The 24,739-nt window shown below is 40.6% G+C and overlaps 1 protein-coding gene across 1 annotated transcript in view; it reads right to left on the bottom strand.

The window, feature by feature from the left end:
* Positions 1-24,353, bottom strand: part of COL25A1 (collagen type XXV alpha 1 chain) — a 298,386-nt gene extending 274,033 nt beyond the window's left edge. The window contains exons 1-2 of the mRNA XM_030271602.4: positions 23,517-24,353; positions 22,883-22,952 (exon numbers count right to left, since the gene is read on the bottom strand). Coding sequence (XP_030127462.2) covers positions 22,883-22,952; positions 23,517-23,909 — 463 coding nt within the window. The 5' untranslated portion in view covers positions 23,910-24,353. The remainder of the gene's footprint in view (positions 1-22,882; positions 22,953-23,516) is intronic.
* Between the last annotated feature and the right edge of the window lie 386 nt (positions 24,354-24,739).

The following is a 24,739-nucleotide window of genomic DNA, read 5'->3' as shown; positions in this document are numbered from 1 at the left end:
GGCTTGATGATTCTGTCATTAAGTCTGGTACAACTGGGCTGTGCTACAGGCAAAGTATCACTGCCAATGGAACAGCAATTTTTAGCCATGCATGAGACTGCTAAGGGTAACTGAATGTGTTTTTCATATATTTGGTGAAAAAATAGATACTTGTCTCTTGCATCTTGACTCTGGTTTAACAAACCTTTGAAGTGTGTGTGTTCATAAGGCAAACGTTTGGCACATATAATCACAGTAGGGACTTCCACTTACATTGCCTTCAGCACCTACTGCCCTTTTCACCCAAGTCAGTGAGAAGCAGGCTCCGAAACAGCTTCAGAAACCCAACCTTCTCTTGGTACTTAAAATTTCAGTTCTCGTACTTTCATCAGAATTATTGGCCAGACAGCATTTCAAAAGAATGAGAAACTATACAGAAAGTAGTAACTTCATCAGAACCAGTTAACATACATGAGTATTAGGAAAACAAAAGAGCTTGTACAAACCAAATCCAGGAAACTGTGTAAAGCACCCATCTATTACAGACAACTTTCAAGAACAAGGTTCACTTCAAGGGATGCTCAAAGATTTTTATCACCTTAAACCATGCCAGGTGAGGAAGCCTCTGTTTTCTTTCTTTGATTCCATGAATATTCTCTTAGTTGTCTCCAGCTTTTCCAGTTCAACAGTATGATCAAGACTGAGAATTCCATAGTGAAGTCATATCAGTGTCCAGGGATAGTATGTAGAATATGCCTAGATATCTCTTGTCTCAACTCCTAATAAAAATAGGCATCCTGATCCTCCTCTCACAAGACTTCTGTGTCCCTCAATCCAAAAGCAGTCTATAAATTCTTGATCATACAGGAACATAGGCTGGACATCATCCTGCATTCAAGGCAGATGTGAGAACCTGTATGGAATTCTATCCCTACGTCTCCCATCTCTCTCTCTCTTTTGGTGCTCCTTTCTCTAATGGATCAATGCTTGAACCAATCAAGTTCTTCTACATTCCAAATAATCTCATCTCCAAAACATCAGTCTTGATGCCAAAACAGTAAACAGCCATGTCTGACTGATTTTACTATTTCTAGTTTTCAAAACAGTATCTTTTAAAAGAGCTTCCTCCATCCTGTGCTTGCCATGTTGTAGGACATTTACAAAGATCAGCAAAGCTTTCTCATTGTCTTTCTCAAAGCCCCCACAAGCCCATACTGAATGTAACCTTTTCTCTTCACACTGACTGTAAACTAACAGGAACAGAGACTGCCTCTCCCTTCACCCATCTTCCCATTTCCTTTGTACAGTACCTGGGGCAACAAAATCTTGGTTTTTAGCAGAGTTCCTAAGCACTGTGATACTACTAAAAGGAATACACTACAGATTGAACTATACCAATATATCATTTATTAATGACTGTTGTAGTCTCTCCTACATAGGAAATAGCACCTGAAGAACTGCTTAGTAAGCTAAGCTGAATTTGAAATTGTAACAATTCAGTACTGTGTTTGGAAATACACCATCTCTCTACTAATACGTTCTTACCTTTCCAAGCAGTTAGGACCATTCCTTCAAAATTTCTCTGAGCAGCAGCTTGGTGCCAGTTATACTTACTGTGAATTTAGAGACATTCACCAAGATCTCCTATACATACTGACACCATATGAAAGCTTCCTTTGCAGTGCACAGCTATGATGTGAGAAATTGTTTCACTTTTAAATGATAAGCAACTGCTGAACTCATTAGAATTCATTAACTATCATCAACATTCTGCTCTCTATATTAAAAGAAAAACAAAATCAACACCGAAACCACACGAAAACTGCTGACAGTTACAAAACCCTCTCAAAGCGATTTAATGAAAATCATTACTTACTTTTCCAAAACTGTTACAACTAATTAAGAATTTTCTTATTTTAGACTCACATTTCTAAGACCATATAAAATCGGAAGTGCTGCTCTAAGATATGCTTTCATAGAATGTGATTAAGAAGTTAAATGGCTTAAATCTTAAGGTAGGTTATAATCCACCGGTTACAAAAATCAGACCCCTAACTGACACACTCAAGCAATTTTTATGCGCCTTTGCACTTGCATAGAAGAGAAACAGCCACCCTCCCATTTGAATTAATCTAGATTACAAAGGCATTTCCTCTTTTCCCCTTCACACTAACAAATACACCAAAGACTACAGACAAGTTTCCCATCACCACAGGGCTACCAAGGGCAAAAAGCAAACTTAATGAGGCCAAATGGAGGCCTGCTCTTGCAGAAATGTTTATGTCACTTTTAAGAGAAAGGGAGGTAAAGAGAATCCCACAAAATCTGTATAAAACCACTTGTAATAAAATCATCTACAGCATTTCTTTTGTCCAAGGTTACCATGAAGGGCTTTAATTCAGAGGAACTAGTGGGAATACTGTTCCTCTTGTTAAAATATATTAATTAGTGTAATATATACAGTTGTCTCCTTTGAAAAGCAAACCAACTGAGAGAGAAACTCGTGAGAGGAACAGCAGGGTCCTGCAAGGACCCGCCCCCAATCTTGGATTTACTCCTCAGAGGATGGAGTCCCAGAAGCTTCATCTCTTTTCATCTTTAAAACCTTCACTTACAAGCACAAATAATAATGGCATAATCATTAGCAACAGCAAAGACTCAAACTTCAGCAAGAATTGCTATCAGTCTTACCAGTTTCTCAAAATAGAAAGGCCAGTCTACACACTGGCATCTAGCTTTAAAATTGCAGATTTTTAATTAAATTTCTAAATATATTTCCCAGCTCTGAAACAAAACAACTGTTAAGACACTGGTCTAGATGCTGCATGTCATAATATGCACATAGTAGATATCCTGATCCCTAGAATTTGCAGCAGCAAAGTAAGTAGAATTGCTCCTGTGTGCTGGCTGATTGACAAATAGCAAGTTTTAGCAGTCAGCAACCACCTCTAGACTACTTATTTCAGGTGAAACATGATTAAACATGATTCATTTAAAACATGATTTTGGATATCAGTTTAGATGCTAAAATGTAAGTGCCCACCACAAAAAACATCACCTCTACCTGAAATTCACTCCAAAAATAAAATTATTGGAGGTTGCAAGTATGTTTTGTGGAAAATTTACTGTGTGTATGTACACAGCCAACAGGCGTGTTTTTCATTTCATGTTTCTGATTTATACATAAATATATTTGTACCCACTCTCTGTCTTTCTGCGGATCCGCTACTGGCTAAAAGACACAGCAATAAATATAGAGATGTTATTAAGAAGTAAAAAATAGTCTATAACCTGAAAACCCACAACACCAGACAAGATAATTTTCATTTCCATGGACACTGCTGTCATAAAGCTTGCGTGAGTCCAAACATATCAGTCCTTTAATTAGCAGAGCCCTCTGCTACACAAGCTCGTGAGGGTTAGCCCGGGTAAGGATCATACAACAATTCTGATGATGCTTAGGGAGAAATAGTAGCCAGTTTACTCTACTGCTGACAGGGCTAGGAATAATCGTGTTTTTGTCTCTTGTGTCTATTATACTTCATGTCTCCATACACATACAGAGCAAACAGTCGGTGAAGGCATTAATTTACAAGTCAGTTTTTAGAATCCAGCCACACTTTAAAGTCCTGTTTGTTTAATCACTGCTGCCACCTCATATATACAGAAACTATGCCAACAGTACCATGTTTCTGACTGCAAGCTTTTTTTCTTAAAAAGCTCTGAAAGCACCAAGTTTGATCAAACTATGACTCAAACTAAATAGAGGCTCCCCTTGCTGTGAGGCCCATAGTTTTTCTGAACCTAAGGAGCATTCATCCACCACTCTGGCAGTTAGCTAGCCATGCCAAATTTTAAAGGTGTAAGGAAGACGTGGGGAGAAAGGAGGAAAAACACATCAGACTCAGAGCCTGTTAAGTCTTGCAGGAAACTTCTCACTGAAGTAAAATAATTTGTGCAGAAGGAAGCAGGTAAAGGCTTGTGTGGAAAGAGGACTAAAGGAATACAGGAAGCACACCCATTCCAGGTTCTATATATATGCTAAAAGGACGGCTCGCCCAAGTGCTCCCCTAACACATTTCCTCATGTTTTTGGAAGTACTGAGGGTTTAGAGAGGTATATTCCATCCTCATTAATACACTTTACAGCTCATTTTAGAAGTATCAGTGATCATGATTTCAACACACACCTCAAAAAAAAAAAAAAAAGAAACAGCAATAAAACAAAACACACAAAAACCCACAACTTTATGCAACTGCTCTAAACACCACTGTGGCATATTGAGTCACCTACAGCACAGTAGAGGAAACACTATGAAAATTAACTTACTGCTCTATCTCCTGTGGCACATTTGCTTTTCTAACTTGACTGTCCACCAACCAAGTACTTACTACAGCCATAAATGCTTGACTTACATGAAAAATATCACTGAAGAACCACACAGCCCCACTGAAACCAAAGTAAAAATTCTTATCCAGAAAGTCCCACATGCAGGCCAAATACAAAGAAACCCAACACTGGCAAGCAGGTCTATAAAACTTTAATTTCAATGTTACTAAAACAAATGCATGCTCAAAAAGCAGTTCGCTCTCCAATAAACTGAGTTAACAGCAGAGTTTAATTTTATCTTGGCAATTTAGAAAATTATCCCTCAACTTTAAAGGCTATGAATTTCTTGAAATAGAATCATCTGACTGAAATGTTTCAATATTACCATTCTGTGGACCAAGAGAAAACTGGAAATGAGAGTGCTGCCATTGTCTCATAGACAAGCCATACTCAGCCCTGGCTTTTGAGTTTTCTCCTTTCTGAATGGGGGTTGGGGGATGAAATATAAATTTCTGATATCATCTACATCTACAGGCAGCCTATCTTTTAAATTGAATTCAAGTGTAGAGATGGCAGTGAAAAAATACTGAGGTTCTAAAAAGCAGCACCTATGAAAGGGAACAGACGAAGCAATATTATCTACCAGAAACAATGAAACTATATTTAACTTACAGGGTGTTAAAGATCTGAAAAAGTGAGAAGCAAAACTGGAAGTAATTTCCAAAGATCAACTAGGCTGTTGCTATCAAGTAAAGGCAAAAGTTATTGATACCACTCCTGACAGATATTTACTTGTCTTGAAGACATTTTGTGATAGAGATGCTATAGCCATCAAATAAAATCAGTTCCAGTGCTTACAGTGGAACTGCCTTCAGCAGAGGGAACAAGAAATGATCACACCACTTAGCTTCCCTTTTTTTTTGTTCCTCTCCTCAATTATACACTTGCATCCATTCCAATCTAAACCCCTCCAGAAGGTCTCTTTTCTTCTGATGGCTGGGGTAGCTGTGCTTGGACTCTCCTCACTGGAGCCATGTTTGCATTTAAATGCTTCCCAGAATTGGACAAAATTCTGCAAATTATACATTACTGAGAGAAAGAACCATTTCACACGGACAGCCTGTTTTAATATACATGCAGGCTGTTGTCAGAACTCATCCCCATACAGGCCACCAATTGTTGGTGTTGATGCCTGGCACCAATCAATGGTGGATGGGAACTGACTGTCACCATCAGTTTATTATCTTACTGTAAGGCTTTCATGCCTTCTCTCTGAGTTCTCATGGGCAGCTCTTGCAACACTGACTCCTCTTCTCTATCTTCCACAGAGCTGGCTGACCTCTACCTGTCCCTATCACAACTGCCTGACCCTTTCTGTCCCCAGCAGCACAGACTGACCCTTCCTGTCCCAAGTATAAACACCTGACCCTTGCTCCTCACAGCAGCACAGCCAAGTGACTCCAACTCTCCTCTTGACCAGCTAACCCACCCTTTCATAACACCCATCCTTACTGGACACAGCTGTGCCCTATTAAAGGCAAGGCTGTTTCTACTCTGTACTAATCACAGCTGCAACTCCTCGGGGGTAAGATTGCCCTCAGCACTATCTCTATTCTCCTACAATCCATCCTCCCACATGGTGTCTGTCATTTCTCAGAATAGGAGAACACATAACTTATGCTTACCTTGGGATTGACTACGAACCCCAGAAACTTGAATGCAACTGGAGATTTAAGTGCTAACCTAAATCCTTGAACCAAAAAAGGAAAATAAAACGGCTATAAGCATGTATACATGGACAGGAGTGTGCCAGTATATCTGTATGGCGGCACAGGCAAATAAGTAGCTAAGCACCTAACACCTTATATATATGTAATACCTACCCTATTAACACATCCAGCCAACAGCAATACACCTCTCTTCAGGGAACTTGCACCTTCATCTTAGAAATTGCAGCCCAATCATTATTTTAATGGAAAACAATAAAGTAACTTAGAAATGTCTCACCTTATTACTTTATTAACCAAGGCTTTCTTTCCTGCCTACATATACATCTCTACATGCAAAGAAGAATTCCCCTAGAAACCAAATAAACAGCAAAAGTGCAAATGGCTTGTTCTGCCTCCTGGTTCATCAGAACTACCTCAGAAATGTTATTACTGAAAGTGATTCCTGGTGGGAGGCAGGGAGGAGGGAATAACATTGAACACAACTTTGTTTTCCACTTGTTAGCATGAGTTGCAACACGGCCAAGTAGAGATAAAAAAACCTCTCACCTGCAAATAAAACACACGTATGGAAGACAAAGAATCCACTTTCTCCAAATCACTTTTTTCTCATATATCTTAACTACACTGCCTTAAGCAAATACATTTGCTAATTCAAAATTAAGATCAGTTGAACAAGTAGTCCCACAGAACCTGTAGTACCACAGGTCTATCAGGAAGAACAAGGCACAGAGCTATTTTAAGTTATTAAATGCAGTGATAGTATAAGGGGCTTAGAGTAAGTGCAGTGTACTGTAAATCGAACCCAGTAACAACCCAGAACTTGTACACTGTGCAAAGCAGATTTGTAACCATTGAAAATTAAGTATTTCAGTATGGGTAGTACTCCATCGCCAACCACTAAATCTGCAATTCCTTAACACTGGATTTGTCAGCCCAACAACAAAAAGCAAAAGACACCAATAAATAGAGGCCAGTATGTTTCAAAGACCACAGTATATTCCAAGAACCCTGTAAATTACTTCACCATATGAAGAACTGAAACTTTATCGAGTTCTCATTCAAGTAAAATTTAAATATTTCTACCAAATCAAGTAATAAGAGATCAAGTCTCCAGAGAAAAAGCACTTTTGATTCCATAAATAAGATAAAATCTTAAAAAGTTAGCTGCAAGGAACTGTTTTTCTTTGCAACTTATGAGGACATGCTTGGGTAAGAAGGTCAATAACTCCTGCAAAAAGGCTAGAAGAACACAGTATAAAACTCTGAGCACTCCATGCCTCCACTCCCTTGACATCCTGTAAGACCACAAGCATCTAGGAATGCTGTACAGCACTGGGGGATGCTTTTTTTGCCTATAGCCAATCTCTTGTTTCACTCAGCCATTTATCAAATTTTTAATGAAAAGCCTTTTAGTAAAAATGGGGGCTTTTTTGGTTTTGGTTTGTTAAAGCTTTTCTTAAAGTTTCATGTCAGGAGAGGTATTTGCTCACAGACATATTTTCTGTGGTTTTCAATCACCTTTCTTAGTAAGGAAGGTTCTAAGATTTTTCAAGTTCCAAATTTTTTATGAGTTCTGTAACTTCCAAAATTGTAAGAATTTTCTTAGTTCTTCTTCTGTTTAAAAAAATTTCCACTGATAGTCTGTTCAGTGATATTTTTAAAGAAAAATAATTGGTTTATCTATAATATACAGTCATATATCCTTACCCAAATTCCAAGTTTTTTAACAATAATCACTGAAAAATACACTAAATATGAATACAGGTTAGAAAGATATTTTATCTATAAACACTTTTAAGTACACTTTGTTCCTATAGTTCATCCCTTAGGAAAACTTTTTAAATAATTATTTTCATTTAATGTGTTCAGCAGTTGAAAACCAAGCAAACCAGTAAGATTTGTATTTACACTTACTCTTGCTGCAGATATTGAATGGGCAAATAGAAGTGATATTAATGCATTATTAGTAAAATATATTGTCATTGATCCCAATAACAGATGTTCCACTTGTGCTAAAGAAGAAATTCACGCTACCTTGTATGCCATGTTGTCATAAAATACTACTGACTTCCATCTCACTGTTTTGAAACTGCTCTCAACTGACATTAGAATAGGTAATCAATTCTTTCTCCCCATAGTTAAGCCAAGAAGCATTTTTAGACTCTGGAAAGATCAATGTCATAAGATCGTATGTTGTACACAATTGAAAAGTAATTGAAATGTAAAATGCAGCATATATAATGAATGCAAATAAATATGAGCTGCCTGCTGCTGGTCAGTCCATTGATGCTTTTTGCAGCATGTTTAGGAAAATTATATCCCTTCTGTGCTAATCAAAGAGTATCAATTAACTTTCTCTGTGGGAAGAAAAATGTCATTTTATTCAGTTCAATCATTTGACAGCACAATTTTTTAAAAATTGTATTTTACCAGAACACAAACATCTGGTATTTGGAACTACTGATTCTAGTCTTCCTTCTGGTTGCATTTCAGAAAGAAAATGGGGACCAGTTATTTAGAAGGTATACATTTAGACAACATCATTCTTCATGAAATTGTTGTTTTACTAAGAACCCTATTTCACTTCAAGAAAAAGCAGCCATTCTCTCAAGAAAGCAGCTGAAAGTAAAGTAGCAACAAGCAAACTCCCCCTTCCTAGTGCCTATGGAAAGTGGATGCTCCCATCATGAAGCAGCCCTGAAACCTCACACAAGTGCTGCTGCTGCTATGGTATAATCCACATGACCTCACAACAGGAGGAAAAAAACTGTAGCTTTGCTACAGCACTTGTAGCTTTGCTGGGTGGAATATTTGGGTCTTTACAGTTGGTAGCTGCTATTTGTTATATCTCCCCTGACAGAAGGCAAAAGGAAAAAGAAACTTGGCATGTAACTAAATTTTAATTTGTCATAATCTTTCCATATCCTAAATTGTGACCGTTCTGTAGTACACATTGAGAGAGAGGGAGACCAATACAGCTAATGCTGGAAATACTTTGAAAATTCATCATTCATAAAAAGGGCTCCATGAACCTCTCCTCACAGGTCACGACAGATCCTCTGCAGACTTCAAACCGATGGCTCCATGTCACCAAAGCTGTGCTTGAGCCACTTTTACTCAGCAGTTTCCTAGGGTTTAGACTCGAGCTGACAAATCACAGACTAACAAAATGATTAGTGTGTCTGAACACAGCGCAGTAGAGAGGTCTGAGTATCCTTCTGTGCCACCTTTTTTAGGTGCCCAAGCAATCTCTCTTTTTCTCTGCCTTCAATGGCCCTTAAACCATATTATTGGAAATGCCTATTTGAGGGGATAGCCATCTTCATTTGAAAGATAAAGGACAGCCTTTCACCTTTACTTGAAAAATAAAGGATCTTTAGAACCTGCGGGAATTTTCTGAAAGGGTCAGAAAAATTTTGGCTGCATTAGTCCCTATCCAAGTGCTACTACTGGTAACTGCCCAAGTTAAAAATCACAGTTCATCACAAAGCATGATTAATAGCAACATAATAGTATCCTACCCACCCCTCTGTTTCTGTCAAGTCCCATGTTTTACAAGACAAAGACAGAAATATTTAATGAATGCAAATTAACATTAACTGCCTGCTGCCGGTCAGTACATCAGTAGTTATTTGTATTTTGCAGCATTTTTAGGAAAATTACTCATGTCAATATGTGGCCATCAGGTTACTAACACAAACTACATGTCTGGAAAAGAAAAGACTGGTAGTATAATTAAATTTTGTTTGTAGCAAAAGAGCAGTCCATAGAAGGCATCAGAGCTGAGGCCCTAGCTGCTGTCCTTCCTGCCCTACACATAGCAGGAAATTAAAGAGAAAAAGCACTCACAGCAACATGATCAAGCAAGAAGGGGTGATTAACAGCTCTTGAAACTATCCAAGTCAATCTGTGTGCCTTTAGGACCTCAACATTAACTTCTACTACAGACCATAGGTCTTAACAATCTAACATGTTTCAACAGAGATAACACAGAATGTGATAGTTCCTATGGGTTTCAAGGAACACTGGTCTCACCACAGAGGAAGCCAACACATGCACTATTTTCATGCTTTTGCCCCTGTAGTCCTGCTGCCAGAGCAGAAGAGTGATGCAGAATTGGAGTCACAATCAGTGCCTTGCTTAGAGAATACCTTACTTCTAGCTCCCACTAGCCTTCATCTTCCTGTAAATCCCTTGTCAGCACCACACAGCCTGTCAGCACTCTCTGTCAGGACAACACCCAGGCTATGCACTCTCCCTTCTCACCACTTTCCAGAACCTGAGAACATGCCATGGCTACCTGACTATAAACATCATCTAGGAGACACCCCATAAATAAGGGACACTTACCCACCTTGTACCACTGTCTAAGTCCCCATGTGATCTGTCCCTTAAGCCACTACATCTGGACATCTTAGAAGAGTACACATTCTGGATGTGCTTCAGACATGACTCCCCACAGACATGTCCCTTTTTATTCCTTCTTGACAGGACTTGCATTTGCTAAGTTTTGAGGAGCCTTTTAGCAGATTACACTACAACATACCCTGCTGTCATCCACTGCTCAGACTGAGCGTGCAGTAAGAACTAGGATAACCTCTAGATAACCACATAAAAACATGAGAATATTTTTTTCACTATTTTTTCTCTTAGGACTGTGTCAGTCATTAATTCTTCTTCATTATCTCTATAAACAAACCAGGCACCTGGCTACCAACTGCCTCACTCAACACTGCACTGCTGCGGCCTCATCTCGGGGACTGTGTGCATCTTGGGCCACCTCAAGAGGACACCAGAATATCTGAGTGTCCTCCAGACAGAATAGTGAAAAGTCTCAAGGGTAAGCTTTAAAAGGAGCTGTTGATGTCACTTAGCTTGTTCAGCTTAAAAAAAGGGAACATTTGCGTTAAGCAAATAATGACTTTACAAGCACAGCATCAGCAAAGTGGAGAATGGGAGATCTAGTTCACTGAGTTAAAAGAACAAACTGCCTTGAACAGAGGGAATCACCTCTCATGCAAGTATGAAAATCTATTTGAGCAGAAACATACATGCATATGCGGACTTCAGTCAGGTTGGTACGGAAACTAAAATGAAGGTCCAGCTGTATATAGTGATCTTTCTTTCCTATCCCTCAGAACTGAAGTTCTGAACACTTCTGTACAATTTTTAGTGGTTTTATCTAATCACTTTAAGCAATAAACAATCCTCAGAACAACACTCCTTGGTCTGTGAACTATGAATTAAGATGTGAGAATGCGCAATTTCTCCATGAAGATAAGTTTAGTAATTTTTACTATTCAGATTGTCTCCAAGTGCAGCCAGAATTCTTACACTATTACAAAACTAGTTCAGTATTCCAAGAAATAGATACAGACATAATGTTCTTGCTCAGAGACTGAAAAGACTAAACAATAAGCTGAATGGCAAATGAATAAAAAATAGTATTTGTATCATGGAAAAGAATTATATATCAAAGCTAAAGTAGATGGCAATGGCTGGATACATAAACAAGCCTTCCCAAAGAGCCAAAGGCAAAGAAAAGAAAAGAAAAAAAACGACACAGAGACCACACTTTGCTCTCAGATTCCAGAGTAACTACTGATTTCAGTTAAAATCTTTGGGATTATTAATGTGCCTGAAGTAATGTACATGCCCATATCAGGTCTGATTATTGTCAGTCAGAGTTTTAGTTAAAAGCCTCTTTTCACCGACCTTCAGAAGAAACTAAAATGCTGTTTGGACATCAGAAATTGTGGTAGCAGAAGCAGCTACTTCTGTCTATAGGTGATTTGAGCTGACATTGCCTACCCATTCAATTAAAGAGAATCTGCAGGGATGGGTTGTTTTGAAATAAAAATGTACTCCAAAAAAGTTCCCAGAAGGTTTCTATAGTCACAAGTTTGTTTTTACAACTGTGTTCACTTGATGACTCCAGCTGATTATGTCCTGTCATATGGATCAAAATGGAGCAGAGAGCTGATTACAAAAATTAGAAAGCAGAGGCAAGGAATGTATGGGAGACAAACTTCTGCTCCTGTAGGCAGTAACTTCATTCAAATTTATGAATACTTTGTAATTTGAACACTTTTGTTAATGTATTTACATCCATAATATTTTACAGATGCAAGAAGAACTCTCAAATGCGAAGACTTCTATCCCACCCTAACAGTCCTGTACAGGAATATAGTCACAATACAGAACAGCTACTTAGTTTTCCCTGCTCTAATTCACTAAGTACACTATTTCTTCTAAGGTGCATTTCTTTAAACTCGCTGTGAAAGAGCTTTTTTTCCAGAGTGTTCCAGTTGTTATACTACATATTGAAAACAGATTAATTTCTCCTTATTATCCTAAAGTGGACTGTAATTGTTTGAAATACATAAAATACCATCTTGTAGCAGCAAGCCAATTTTAAGAGATAAAGTGCGGATTTCAGTATTGCTCTATTTCTCTATTATTGTTGGTGGTTCAGTTTTCAAGGCTCACACTTCTTTTTAATTGGCCACTGTAATAGTTTATGTGCAGCCTCTTAATTGAATGTGTTAAAAAAAGTCCTTCTACCAGATATTAGGACATGGCTCAGCATGGAATTCAAATTAAGGAATTACACAGAGCTGTCCTAAAGTGAAATCCACAACGGTCAGACTTTAATACTAATTTCTCTTAAGATTAGTCTCCCTACATTAAAGAAATACAGTGCACTTACATGCTTGCTGCATTGGAAAAACCCTTCATCTTCACACAGAGAAACCTCTCCAGCCTTCTACAAACATGGGTGTCATCCCTACAAAGGCACCAACTCTAAGTAACTATTGACAATGCCTGTCTAAGCACTGGTTCATTTGAACCTGATGCCATACCACTGCATTTTTCACTCTCTCTGATTCATCAGTATTCAGTGTGCCTACTCCCAGGAACCACTTGGGAAACATATTCAAGATGATCCTCACTGAACAGAGATGCCTCCATAAACACACATAGATAGCTACAGCACACATCATGGTCCATTTCTGTGATTACACTGCGTTTTTAAGCGCCAAGTAAAGCCATTTCCTGAGCAGCTTATTATTAGCTGACAGAACCAACTACCAAGCATCCACTAGGACAGAGAACAAATAAAAGCTGAGTTCAAGCTCACCACTGCCATAAGGATCACCTTAACAATGACCCCACTTTGCTCTACACTTGAGCCTGTGCGCACACAGCACATTTCCTGGCCAAATTAGTAGCCAGAAAGTATTTTTACTGAGAAGGCTATCCTGTCTGAAAGGTGGAGAGAATGAGATAAATAGTACATTAACCACCTCTATGTCAAACTGAAGTGATAACTCTCAACATGTGTCTCCCTTCAACTGACAGTAACCTGTAGATCAGCAGTGGGACTGAAAAAATGGAAGGAGCATTTGATAAAAAGCACCAGAAGAGTTGACTATACAGAGACTGTCCGGCCAACACCGAACAGTATTTGTCACAGCAATGCCATTGGGCATCATCTGGATGTAAGTTCTGTGACTGGAGAAGAAAATATTAATACACAGGCTATGGAGTTTATCCTTTTAATTCCCTGTGGCCAAACCCCTATGCTCAGGTATCAAGGCTTCCTCTAAGATCAAGGGAATCTGAACAGGAGCTTACTAAGAGACTAAGGGCACAGGGTGGGGAGGAAAAGAAGTGCCGTCAAGCAGCTGGTTCTCATATTTGTAAGAGATTATTGGAGGTTCCAGCTGAAGGAAATACCTCCTCAACTTAAGAGGTATACACTTTGACTTTCAGCACTGCAGTCCTCTGTGAGGACCCTACCATCATCCAGCTGAGGCACTGATAGATAAGAAGCCCCACATCATTTCCTAGCAACAAAAATAGTGCTACCAGCACAAGCAAGACCTTTGTAGCCAGCTATGACCTTAACCATAAATATATTTTTAGAGAGTTCAGTTAGTGTCCTTCAAGTTACAGGATGCTGTTCTGCTTTCAGATACACAAATCTGTCACCGCTGTAATGGCAACCACACCTCTGATAAGATATTTTGGTCTCCAATTTTCAATATAATTTCCTGTTTTCAAAATTTCTTGTGTGTTCCTCAAACACAGGCCTCACTCCTCCCCATATTCAATTTTATAAAGATCTTTTAAACAGCAGTTTTCCAGCATAATCTTAAGCACAGTGTTCTGAGAAAGACTATACTTATCAATGAAACTTAATTCATAACCTAAATCTTTAACATACACTTATTGTGTGATTTTTTCTGTGCTCTTATATTCAGAGAAGGAATATTAAAAATACTCCAATGGGAGTAAAATAAATGTGGGTGAGTATTCTTAAGGTGGCATAAACTGCAAATGGTAGAATAGCAAAGGTCTTAAAACTACAGTTTTAAGTGTTACTTTCTACAGTCTTTCCATTACATTTACAGCTTTTACTTTACAGCCCTGACTCCTAAGAGTACTAAAACTATTTAAAAGGGTGGAAAGTGCCAAGTTCATGAACTTCTTGTTTAAGAACAAAACACATAAAAACACAAAGAAAAGGAGACAAAGAAAACACTTGGCTCTGACAAATCTTTGCTGATCAGAGGAAGCGCATCCCAGAAAGCAAGAGACTGAAGCTGTACCTGGCACACGCCTGTTATTTCAGTCAGCAGAAAGCAGAGGATCAGCCACCTGTTTCCATGCAGGTTTGCCTTGCTAAGGTGAGCTGAGCTGTACTGTGGCACTGTGACTTAGCAGGCAGCCCGCTGTGTGTCCAAGCCAGGACAGAGTCTGACAAACTACCAAAACCATCATATGCTGAATACTGGTATACAGTCCTGCATACTGCATTAAAAGGAGGACCAAGGTTCAAAGAGGAAGATCATCTGACACCCTTCTCCTCAATACTTCCTCAGCTGAGCTTATAGAAGAGCCACAGAAGGGCAGTGGAAGCTACTTAGAGACACTCATTAAGAGTCCATCATTATTTCATATGCAGTCTTCTTTACAGCCTCCCCAAGAACCTGTTAATCTGTGATCCACTCTCTTCTGTAATCCCGACCAAAATACATCAGCAAAGGTAAACATCTATGAAAAAAATTTTCAAGTCATGTTCCCAAAACCCCAATTTTAATTCCTAAGCAGCTAAAAAAATATACAAATCATTCAAAGTCTTCTAATATTTACCCAATATATGAATTACAAGATTATATTCATGCATAACCAAACTAAAATAATTCTAATGGCTAACTAACCTAAAGGCACTGATTTTTACAGACCTCCATCTATGACCTTATTAAATAAAATCTACACTTTCTTCATATTTGTCAACTGCCCAACCAATTCTAAAGACAGTGCAGGTAGAATATTATTGCTTACAATCTGCATTGCTTCTTGGTTGAGCATGTCTAAGCAGAAATCACTGAAATTATTGTACTACTTTTCAAAAGATTCTAAAATAAAAAGTAATATCCCAGTTTTGTCACCTCTTTCTTCATTCCATTTATTGTTTCTTTGCCTTACAAATGGCTGTCCTGCTATCTTTGATAATTATAAGAACATATTTCCATTTAGCAAAAATATTTAGATAGCTGTGTAGTAACTTCATAATTCTTCCAAAAGTTTAAAAGGTATCACCATCATCATCTGTTCCAAAGCTTTCCCAGCACAAGAAGAAACAGTTACATACAAACATGCATACAAAAGTCACAACTACACGTAAATGCCTCCTTCTATAAACATGCACCTGCAAAGATAAACAAGAAACAATTTTAGTACAACTCCAACTCCACTAAAAAAAAGGGGAGGAGCAGACACAATCAGTCTTACAGTGTACATCACAGACAAGACTGTCTTCTAACATATTCTGATAGCTGTTTTAAAGAGAGCACAATGATCAGGTTTTCTTCACCAACACAAGAGATGGAACAAGTGGTTTGCTTCACAAACGAGTAAATTATAGTCTGCCTCCTAAAAACTAGGTAGTCTATGGAAATATTTCAGTAGTAGATTATTTTAGCTAAGGCACACCTAGGCACTAGCAATTTCTTGCACTATGTGTTCACCTATTTACAGAGAAGCTCTTATTTTTAGCTAAGACTTATCTACATGAGGCTGCAGCATTTATCCACAAGACTAATAAGAGATCAAACAACTTGTTGAGCCATGAATGACTACACACTTGATTTGTGAACCACCTGGAAGGAAACACCTGGCAATGATGGCCTAGATACATTTCCTTCAGAGGCCAGTAGCATCAGATGATCTCCTGGGGTATCAACCTGACCAGCATTTCTAAAGTTGCTCAAATCTACAGGGATGGAAAAAAGCAGTATTTACATACAAGGGATATAAAAAACTTGCACTGTCAAGTTGGACACTCTGTTCCTAAAATTTGTTCTGACATTTATTTTGATTAAGCTCTTACAAACAGCTGGTTCTGCTTAACTTAATCTCATTAAAAGTCCCAAGCAGACAAATTTAAGCAGGCCCTGTTCTACTGCAAGTCTAACCTGTAAAAACATGAGAGTCCACAAGTTTCCAAACAACAAGCCTTCAGCATCGTGTTCATTGTTGTGTGTATCTTCTAACTGCAAGCTGCAGTTTTAGCTGTATTAAGAGAAAAGTGTTGCTCTCACTGTGTTATTCTATGCCTTCTTACTTCTTTATTTGTAGTTTTAAGCAAGCAGATAGATTTCCTTTTCTGAGGTTGACTTAGGAAATCAACTGAAATGATGAAGGGGAAAGGTGTTCTTTGTCAACCAGCCTTTCCTGAAGAGACTGCAGTTAGCAACATGACTCAAGGCCTGTGTGCATTAAAGTGTGATGGATGATTCCACCAGGTGGGTAACATGAATAGATTAGTTATATGATTCTATTCGGTAACCTAAAAGGTCCTATAAAAACAGCTTCTGTCAGTCATACTGTTTTCAGATGTAGCTGGTTTTTAACTGTGCTAAGTAGAGACAAAACAGGCAGGTGAGCTGCAGCCAGTAAATTTAGAAGGGAGGGAGAAAGGAGTGCTGTAATGCAGGTTTATCAGTGCTGCTGCCGTAGTACATTTCCAGGAACTCACTAACCTTTAAGGAAAGGGACAAGACATTAGGTATAGCTAAACAGAACTCAGTTATATAAGCTCTAGAGACCCTTTGAGGTAACAGATGCATATATTTCCCAATTTAAGAAAGACAACAAGAAAAACCAAAACCCAACCACCACAGACACTACAAGCATTATTCCAGAAATGGGCTTAACAGCCCCTTCTCCCACTGCAACATCCACAGTACTTGAAGTTCTTTGACACTTTAGCAGTTTGAGATGGATCAGTGCCACAAACAAAGAAGTATAAGAGCACATATAAGAATATACGTGTAATATACAGTATTATCCTCATCCATTATAAGAACAGTTATTGCAGATAAACAAGCCTTCCTTCTAACATGCCTAGTTTGACATAACTGCACAAGTCTGAATTTATTCAACTCAAGTCATAGAAAAACCTTTTGTTAATAACACTTTTGCAGTCAAATCAACCTTTGCTACAGCACTGCTGAGATCAGTAATATTACAAAAGAGAAATGTGGTGCAGTCTGCTGTCAATCGTCTCTCTTCTGAGCCACATTGTGTTTCATTCATCATGCTGCACACCCTACTTCCTTGCCCAGAGGGAAGGGAATTAAAAGGTCACCCCTTATCCAATAAAATATATATTTAGCTATTTTGTGGGGAGGAAACAGTATCTTTAAGCAGTCATCCAAAGAAGACAGACTACCCAGAAGGTCGCATGCTGCTGCACATCAATAAGCATCTTGATCTAGGAACTGAAATGAAAAATATCAAACCACTGAAGGTATGAAAGGGGGACTCAGAGACCTGTCAGAAAAATTACAAAATTAGAGCTGAGCACTGCATTCAGCAAATAGATGATACAGAGATGGCAGAAGTAAGTAGTGCTGGGAGCTAGGTTAAGATAGCACACTCTGAAATTTTCAGTAACAGGAAAAAAATCACTCTGGATACTTTTTAAATCTATCTGCATTTTCTCTTAGGTCTCGCTACTGGTAAACACTTAAGTCAGCTCCTCTTTTCTTTCTTTACCTCTTCAGTCTTTCCAGGGTTGCTTCACTGTAAGCATAATAAAAAAAAATTAGAAGAGTAATAGCCTGCTGATACCTATTTCATGATTCTTTTAATCCCAAAAATTGCTTTCTCCTCCATTGTTTCAGCCTCACTAATTGAAATGCTCCAGGAAAATAAGAAAGAGCACCTAAATTGGTCTTGCATTGCATGTCAAAACAAACATTAGATGCTTAAGACAACAAAAATAGCACTGGGACTCTAAAAAAATACACTGATTTTTGCTATCCATGCAAAATATGCTGCTATCAAAATACATATAGCAGATTCATCATCTCACTGAAGAACTGAATCTGTAGAACACAGTTTTTGCACTGGAACTACTGTAACCAAGAAAAAGACTAATTAGTATTCTATATTCTCTCAAAAAAAAAAAAAAAAAAAAAAAAAAAAAAGCTTGACTTATGGCATTTCATCCTGAATGAACAGGTTTATACACATACAACTACACTGAAACAAACCTGATGGCAGCAAATTGCATAGTGAAATTGGAGGTACTTCAAATGGCAAACCATAAAGCTCTCTAGGACTGGAACAGAGAATCAAGATGGCATGATTACAAAAACAGCACAAAATAGCTGGGTAAGAAAGAATGGTCTGAGTGTCTGTGGAAAGAGTTTGACACTACAGAAAGGGAAAGAGCCTATGAAGGCACTGAAGTCAGAAGAGAAAGAAAAATGTATGCTTCCTGATGGGAAATACACAAGAGGAAGAACAAACAGATATATTACTTGTGGTACTGAAAAAAATAAAATCAAATTTCCAGTCAACTTTGACAGATATCCAACACTGAAGTTCAGCTAATGTTCTGGAGAAGAAAAAAAAAAACAAAAAAACCCAAAACAAATCTCAAAACCTACAGACCCAATAACTTAATATGCAAGTTATAGTGAACATTCATACACAGTGTGTTGTATAGCTATACATTTAAAGACATCTCTTATGTAACTTATACTTTGTCAATGCAGAACTAAAGAAATGTGCTCCTTTAAGGAATAAATTCACTATAAAGGTTTTCCTAAAAATAGAAGATGGAAAAAAATGTAATTCCTTCCTAAAACTGGTTCCTGGTCTAAAGGGATGTATAGAACTGTACATAATCATCTACCAGCCTTCCTGCTGAGAAAGCTTGAACTTCTTGTACTTTGATTCATACTCCTGTCAACACTATCTGACTCCAGGAGCAGCTCTGTAGACCACTTACACAATGAGACATCATGGCACAGAACTGCAAGTGTCAGAACTTGACCCTTACAATATATAAAGGATCAGATCGCTAAGACACGTAAGCATATGTCCATTTTTGTTGAAGTCTACCAGTACATTCATATGTGAATGACTTTGGGATAAGGAAAATCTGAAAGAACCTACAAAAAAAAATCATTAAATTCTACTGGATGAGGTGTATCCCTGTGTTTTCTGTATGTGTTACTCTTCCCACAACTGTGTAATTCTTGGCATTTAGTAAGAAGTACCCAGCATGGTGCTGGACTGTTCCTCATAAGAGCTGATTATGCTCCCACAGCTACTTAGAGGAAGATTTAGAAGTATGAAATAAGTACCTACACACCTACATTTTCTCTTCATCTTTTAGAGTAGAAAAACATCAACTTAAAATAAAAAATACACCTGACAAATGAAAATTAATTTATTATGCTTAAAATTATTTCGGCCACTCAATTTGCCTCCCAGTCCTATGTGCAAAAGGCCAACTACCAGCAGTGACTGCAGCACCAGCTAAAAGTACAAGATTTACACTGGCACTCTTATTAGAGCTGAGGTAATTTAAGAGGAATGTCAGCACAAATTTACTTTTCAAACTTTATTACTCTGCTTTAAGAAGAGAAAGAATGCTACTATTGTAATTTTTAAAATATTTACAAAATCTTTGGTATCTGGTTTTAGTTGCACAGAGTCAAAGCCAAGACTCTAACATCACCCCACATCACATTTCTTTATAAGAAAATAGAACTAAAGAATGAGAAAAATCACATTTAGAGAAAACAGAGTTTTTGAAGAGAAATGTGATCACTCTTCACACTGGATAAAATTCAAGGCTACTGCTGAATTAAAAGGAGCTACATGTAGACTGTTCTGCAAGCTGTGAGCTTGTGAAACTGGCTTCCATAGGTATCTGAGCCATTCAAACCCACTTGCTTTTAAATGTGCAGGTTCCAACCACAGAGAGAAAAAAGGGGATGAAAATCTCAAGCTAATCACATCTCTGCCAGGTGCATAATGTTAATCCTGAACCAGGGGCCACATTCTCACCCTCTTGTCTGCAGATTGAACTTCCTTCGCTTCTTTTGGCAGAGAACAATGTAACCTACTTTTAAATAATCTTTATTCCTCTTTAAAGAGAAGGGTGATGGAAACTGTCCTGGTGGCCATTCAGTAGTGACCTTTACTCACAGCATAGAAACATTTCAAAAATCACCTCTGTACCATGAAGGCCTTCCAAAGTCATCCCTAACAGACATGTATTTTATGGAAAGAAATTAAGAAGCTGAGCAGAATACAGAAGCAAAAGGGAACCATGTGAGAAAGAAGCAATGTACTCTTTGGCTTTGCAAATAGCAGGCAACAGAAAAACAACTGATGTACCATGATACTTTTCATGTTAAGCCAAATACCTTTTTGAGCATAACTGTAACAGCAATATTAAGGATTAAAACCAAAGCCCATTCTGTGCAGTCAGAATGGGAGTTCTAACAGAGAGAACCAAATGAAGAAGCAACCATTTATTTGCTCTATCCCCTCCTGCTCTGCCTAATGCCTGCAGTTAGGAAAGCACTGTCCTCAGGTGGTGGTGCCACTCAGCCCCTGCTCTCTCCGACAAGGCTCCCAAGATGATTCCATTTTGAGGTAGGCACCTGTCCACTGGCAACAAGCATGAGAGCATCAACTGCAAAATGAGGCTACCACATGGCAACATCTTTCAGTCACTACAAAACTTGCTTCCAAATTGAAACAGCTACCAAGAGGTGAAAAGCTCCATATCATATTTCTAATCCCTCCTCTCTGCAACTTATTTTTTTCTTACTTTGTAATGATTCATGTAAGTTTTCCTGGTCTCATAAAACTTGTTCCCTCAAATATGTTCCCCAAATTTCTTTGACTCTCAGGTAGCAAGGATTTTTACAATGCATGTGAGAAATATTCTGTTGCTCATTATCTATTTGAAAACACACACTTAAGAAAAAAGGTCAGATAAAAATTGGTATAATGTGGAGCTCTAGTGGTAGTGAAGAAGTAAAGCAGCATGTAACACCAACCATGAAAAAAGTAGATATTGACCTTTAGTACAAAAACAGTAAGTGAAAATATGGTAACAGACGGATTTAAATAAGGAAGAAGTAAGAGGGAAAGAGCTTAGCATCAAATTAAACATCATTTCAGGCTCACAGAATGCATCACTGCAAACAACATGATGAGTAACTCTCTTTTCTGTGCACAAACTTGCATCTTGTAATTCACTGCAGTTAAGCAACAGAAAAAATAAGATCAGTTGGCTTACGTTAGCCTTAAAGGAAAATATATATACTACAGGAGGAAACCAGCGTTCCTTACCAAAACTAACTGGGAGTTGAGTAATTCTATGCACTCTTTTAAAAGTCCTATTCACATATATTGTCCTTCCCATGATAGCCGTGGCCAACTCCAACACCAGCAAGTAAGTACTCTGTTCTCAGTTGTATCATCACAAAAACAGAGTACCAACCACTGTAGGCAGCTTTAACACTGAGATTCAGCAGTCCCTTCAGACTAATGAGTTTGGCAGGAATTACATCCTAAACAAGGAAAGCTCCTTCCTCATACACGTGTACTGTCATACATCCTGCTGGCAAGCATAATCAGCTTAAGTCCTGTTGAAAGTCAATATTCCACCTGTAAAGGAGATAGTTTTTCATACACAGTGAGAGGATATCCAAAGCATCCTCTCCATCTAGTGTGTCTTATCACAGAGGATGACAGCACTCCTACATCCCCCTGTGAAACACTGGCATTATTTTCTTAACTTTTAAGATGCTAGATAAACTTGGATATAGGTTAGGAAAAGTTTCTAAAGCTAAAACAACATTGACAGATATCAGACTATTAAAAAGGAGCACAAAGACCACAGAAACATTTCAACATGAATGCACGAACAACTGTGCAGTATTAGAAGGGCCCATTTCCAAAGTCAAGCGATTTCCCTGGTTGCACAAACACACACAGTTTTGAACCTTTGGTAGGAAAAACCTGCAATTCCTTCCTATGGAAACTGCTTTCCACCAAGACTACAGAAAAACAAAATGGTAAAAGGCTCATGTATATATTACTGCTAACTTGTAACAGACCCTCCACCTATTTCAATCCAGGTTATAAATCGTTCAATATTTTTGCTAGGGGCTTTTGCTCCACTTCCCAAGTTAAGTACACAGTGCCTTGCTTCAGTACTACCGTATTTAAGACCGAATACATTTCATCTGCTGGAGTGGATCATTAACATCTTCGTAAGTGTCCTTGTTTGGCAACATCCAGCCTAATGAGTGGTTTTTATTAGCATTAATTCCAAACTAGGGCCACAGTGAAAACCAGTCATTCTGGGCTTTACAACTTTTGTACCCAAGGAACAGCTGTTGATTGAAGAGGCATCCCCTGGACCTGATTTAGGTGTATTTCAGAAACGTGGGATACCAAACAGACCAGAGTTACAAGCCTCCGAGAGGAGATTTCCAAGCTGCGGCTGTTACCTGGTGGGCAGTTGCACTCTGGAGCCGCTTCTCTCGCTACTCGTATTTTTGCCAAGTGCTCGTAGGATTTCTGGGGGCGAGAGAAGCAACATGAGGGCGGGCACTTGGCGAGCTCGCTCGCCCGCCACGGGCAGCGCTCCCGATCGCGGCCGCAAGCTGGAATTTACCGCTATGCCAGAGGCTGCGCAACCAGCGGCGGCTTCTTTGCTTGGGCTCGGCCTAAGGTGCCTCAGTGACCTCACCACCCCCACACCAACAACGCCAAGCCCGACACCTCAGGGTCTCTCCCAGCCCCGCCGCAAGTGACCCCGGTGTTTCTGCCCGCTCACACGCGCGGTGGAGAAGCGCAGGGACGGCGGCAAGTTACAGATGAGAGGAGCGCCCCGGCGGCGGCTCACGCAGGGGTCCCCGCCACCCCCATCCCGCCGCTCCAGCAGCCCGGGGAACCCCGGCCCGCTCCTCCCCCGGCCCCGCCGACCCTTGGGGTTCCGGGCTCACTTTCCCCGCTTCCCCCTTCACCCGCGCAGCTCTCCCCGGCCACCCTCCTCATGGCCTCGGCCGCTCTCCGCCCCGAGCATCCCCCATGCCCGCCACACGCACACCGCACAGCGGCGGCCACCCCCGTCCCGCACACCTGGGCGAGAAGTCGCTCCACTTTCTCCTGCATCATCGCGTTCAGCTGCTCCAAGGAAAAGCCGGGCAGCGGTGGGAGTGGGGCGGCGGCGGAGAAGCCCCCTCGGGCGCCTTCGATGGCCGCGACCCTGGCCTGGAGGTCGCTGGTCCGCACCCCCAGGTAGACGCAGGAAGCCGCGGCCAGCGCCGAGAGGAGCGCGGCCAGCGCGGAGCCGACCGGCCCGGCCCGGCCCGGGCAGCGGTCCCCGCCGCAGCCGGGCTTCCCGAGGCCGGGCTTCCCGAGGCCGCCGGGCTTCCCGTTGCCATCCTGTCCTGCGGCTCCTCGGCTCTTCCCCAGCGTGCTCGCACACCCTTCAGCTGCGGCAGCTTTGATTTCCTTTCCTCCGCCCCCCATGGAGGCAATTAGTTTACAAAACAACGATAACAAAAATAACAGCAACGAAGTAGGAGAAAATAAATAACGAAATGGCAAAACAATTCTTTAAAAGAAGAAGAAGATGAAGAAAAAAAAAAACCCGCGGTAAGTAGAAGCAAAGCCCGCAGCCGGCTCACACACTTGGAAGGCGAAGCGGCGGCGCGCTCCGCAGCCCGCACCGCACCGCGCACCGCCGGCAGCGGGTCGCGACCCACCCGCGGCAGAGGCGGTGGCGGGAGGCGGGGGCGACGAGCCACAAGCCGGCAGCGGGCTGGGTGCGAGGCGTGCCCCCGCAGCTTCCAGCCGCCCTTCGGAGGGAGCAGCGTGCTCTGCGAGCGCTTTGCCACTTGTCAGAGAGGTTTTCAGGCGCGGGGCGGGAAGCGCCCCCCTCCGCCTCCCGCTCCCCTCCCCGCCGCCGGAGGACTTGTTGCTCCGCTCCACCTGCCTGCCGGCGCCCAGCAGCCGCGCCGCGCCAGGCGGGGAAGCCCGCAGGCGGCAGACAGCCCGCGCTGCCCCGCTGTCAGCCGCGGAGCCGCCGCCCCGCATCCCCGCCCTCATCGGCATCATTTATTCACCTAGGCGGAGGGGCGGCCTGCGGGCCGCGGGCGACTCTCTTTGCATAATGCGTGCGCGGCGTGCAGGACATCAGACTCACAAATTAGGAGGGCGAGGGTCGCAGAGGCCTCGGGAGGGCTCCCACGCCGGGTGGTGCCGGGGAGGGGGCTGCAAGAGGCGGCTGGCCGCGCCGGGGCAGCTCCGGAGCACTGAACAAATTTACGGCGGTTTATGGCCGGGCTGTCATGCCCACG

Source organism: Taeniopygia guttata, chromosome 4 (assembly GCF_048771995.1).
Source record: "Taeniopygia guttata chromosome 4, bTaeGut7.mat, whole genome shotgun sequence".
Lineage (NCBI taxonomy): Eukaryota > Metazoa > Chordata > Aves > Passeriformes > Estrildidae > Taeniopygia > Taeniopygia guttata.
This window is presented reverse-complemented; position numbering and strand designations above follow the sequence as displayed.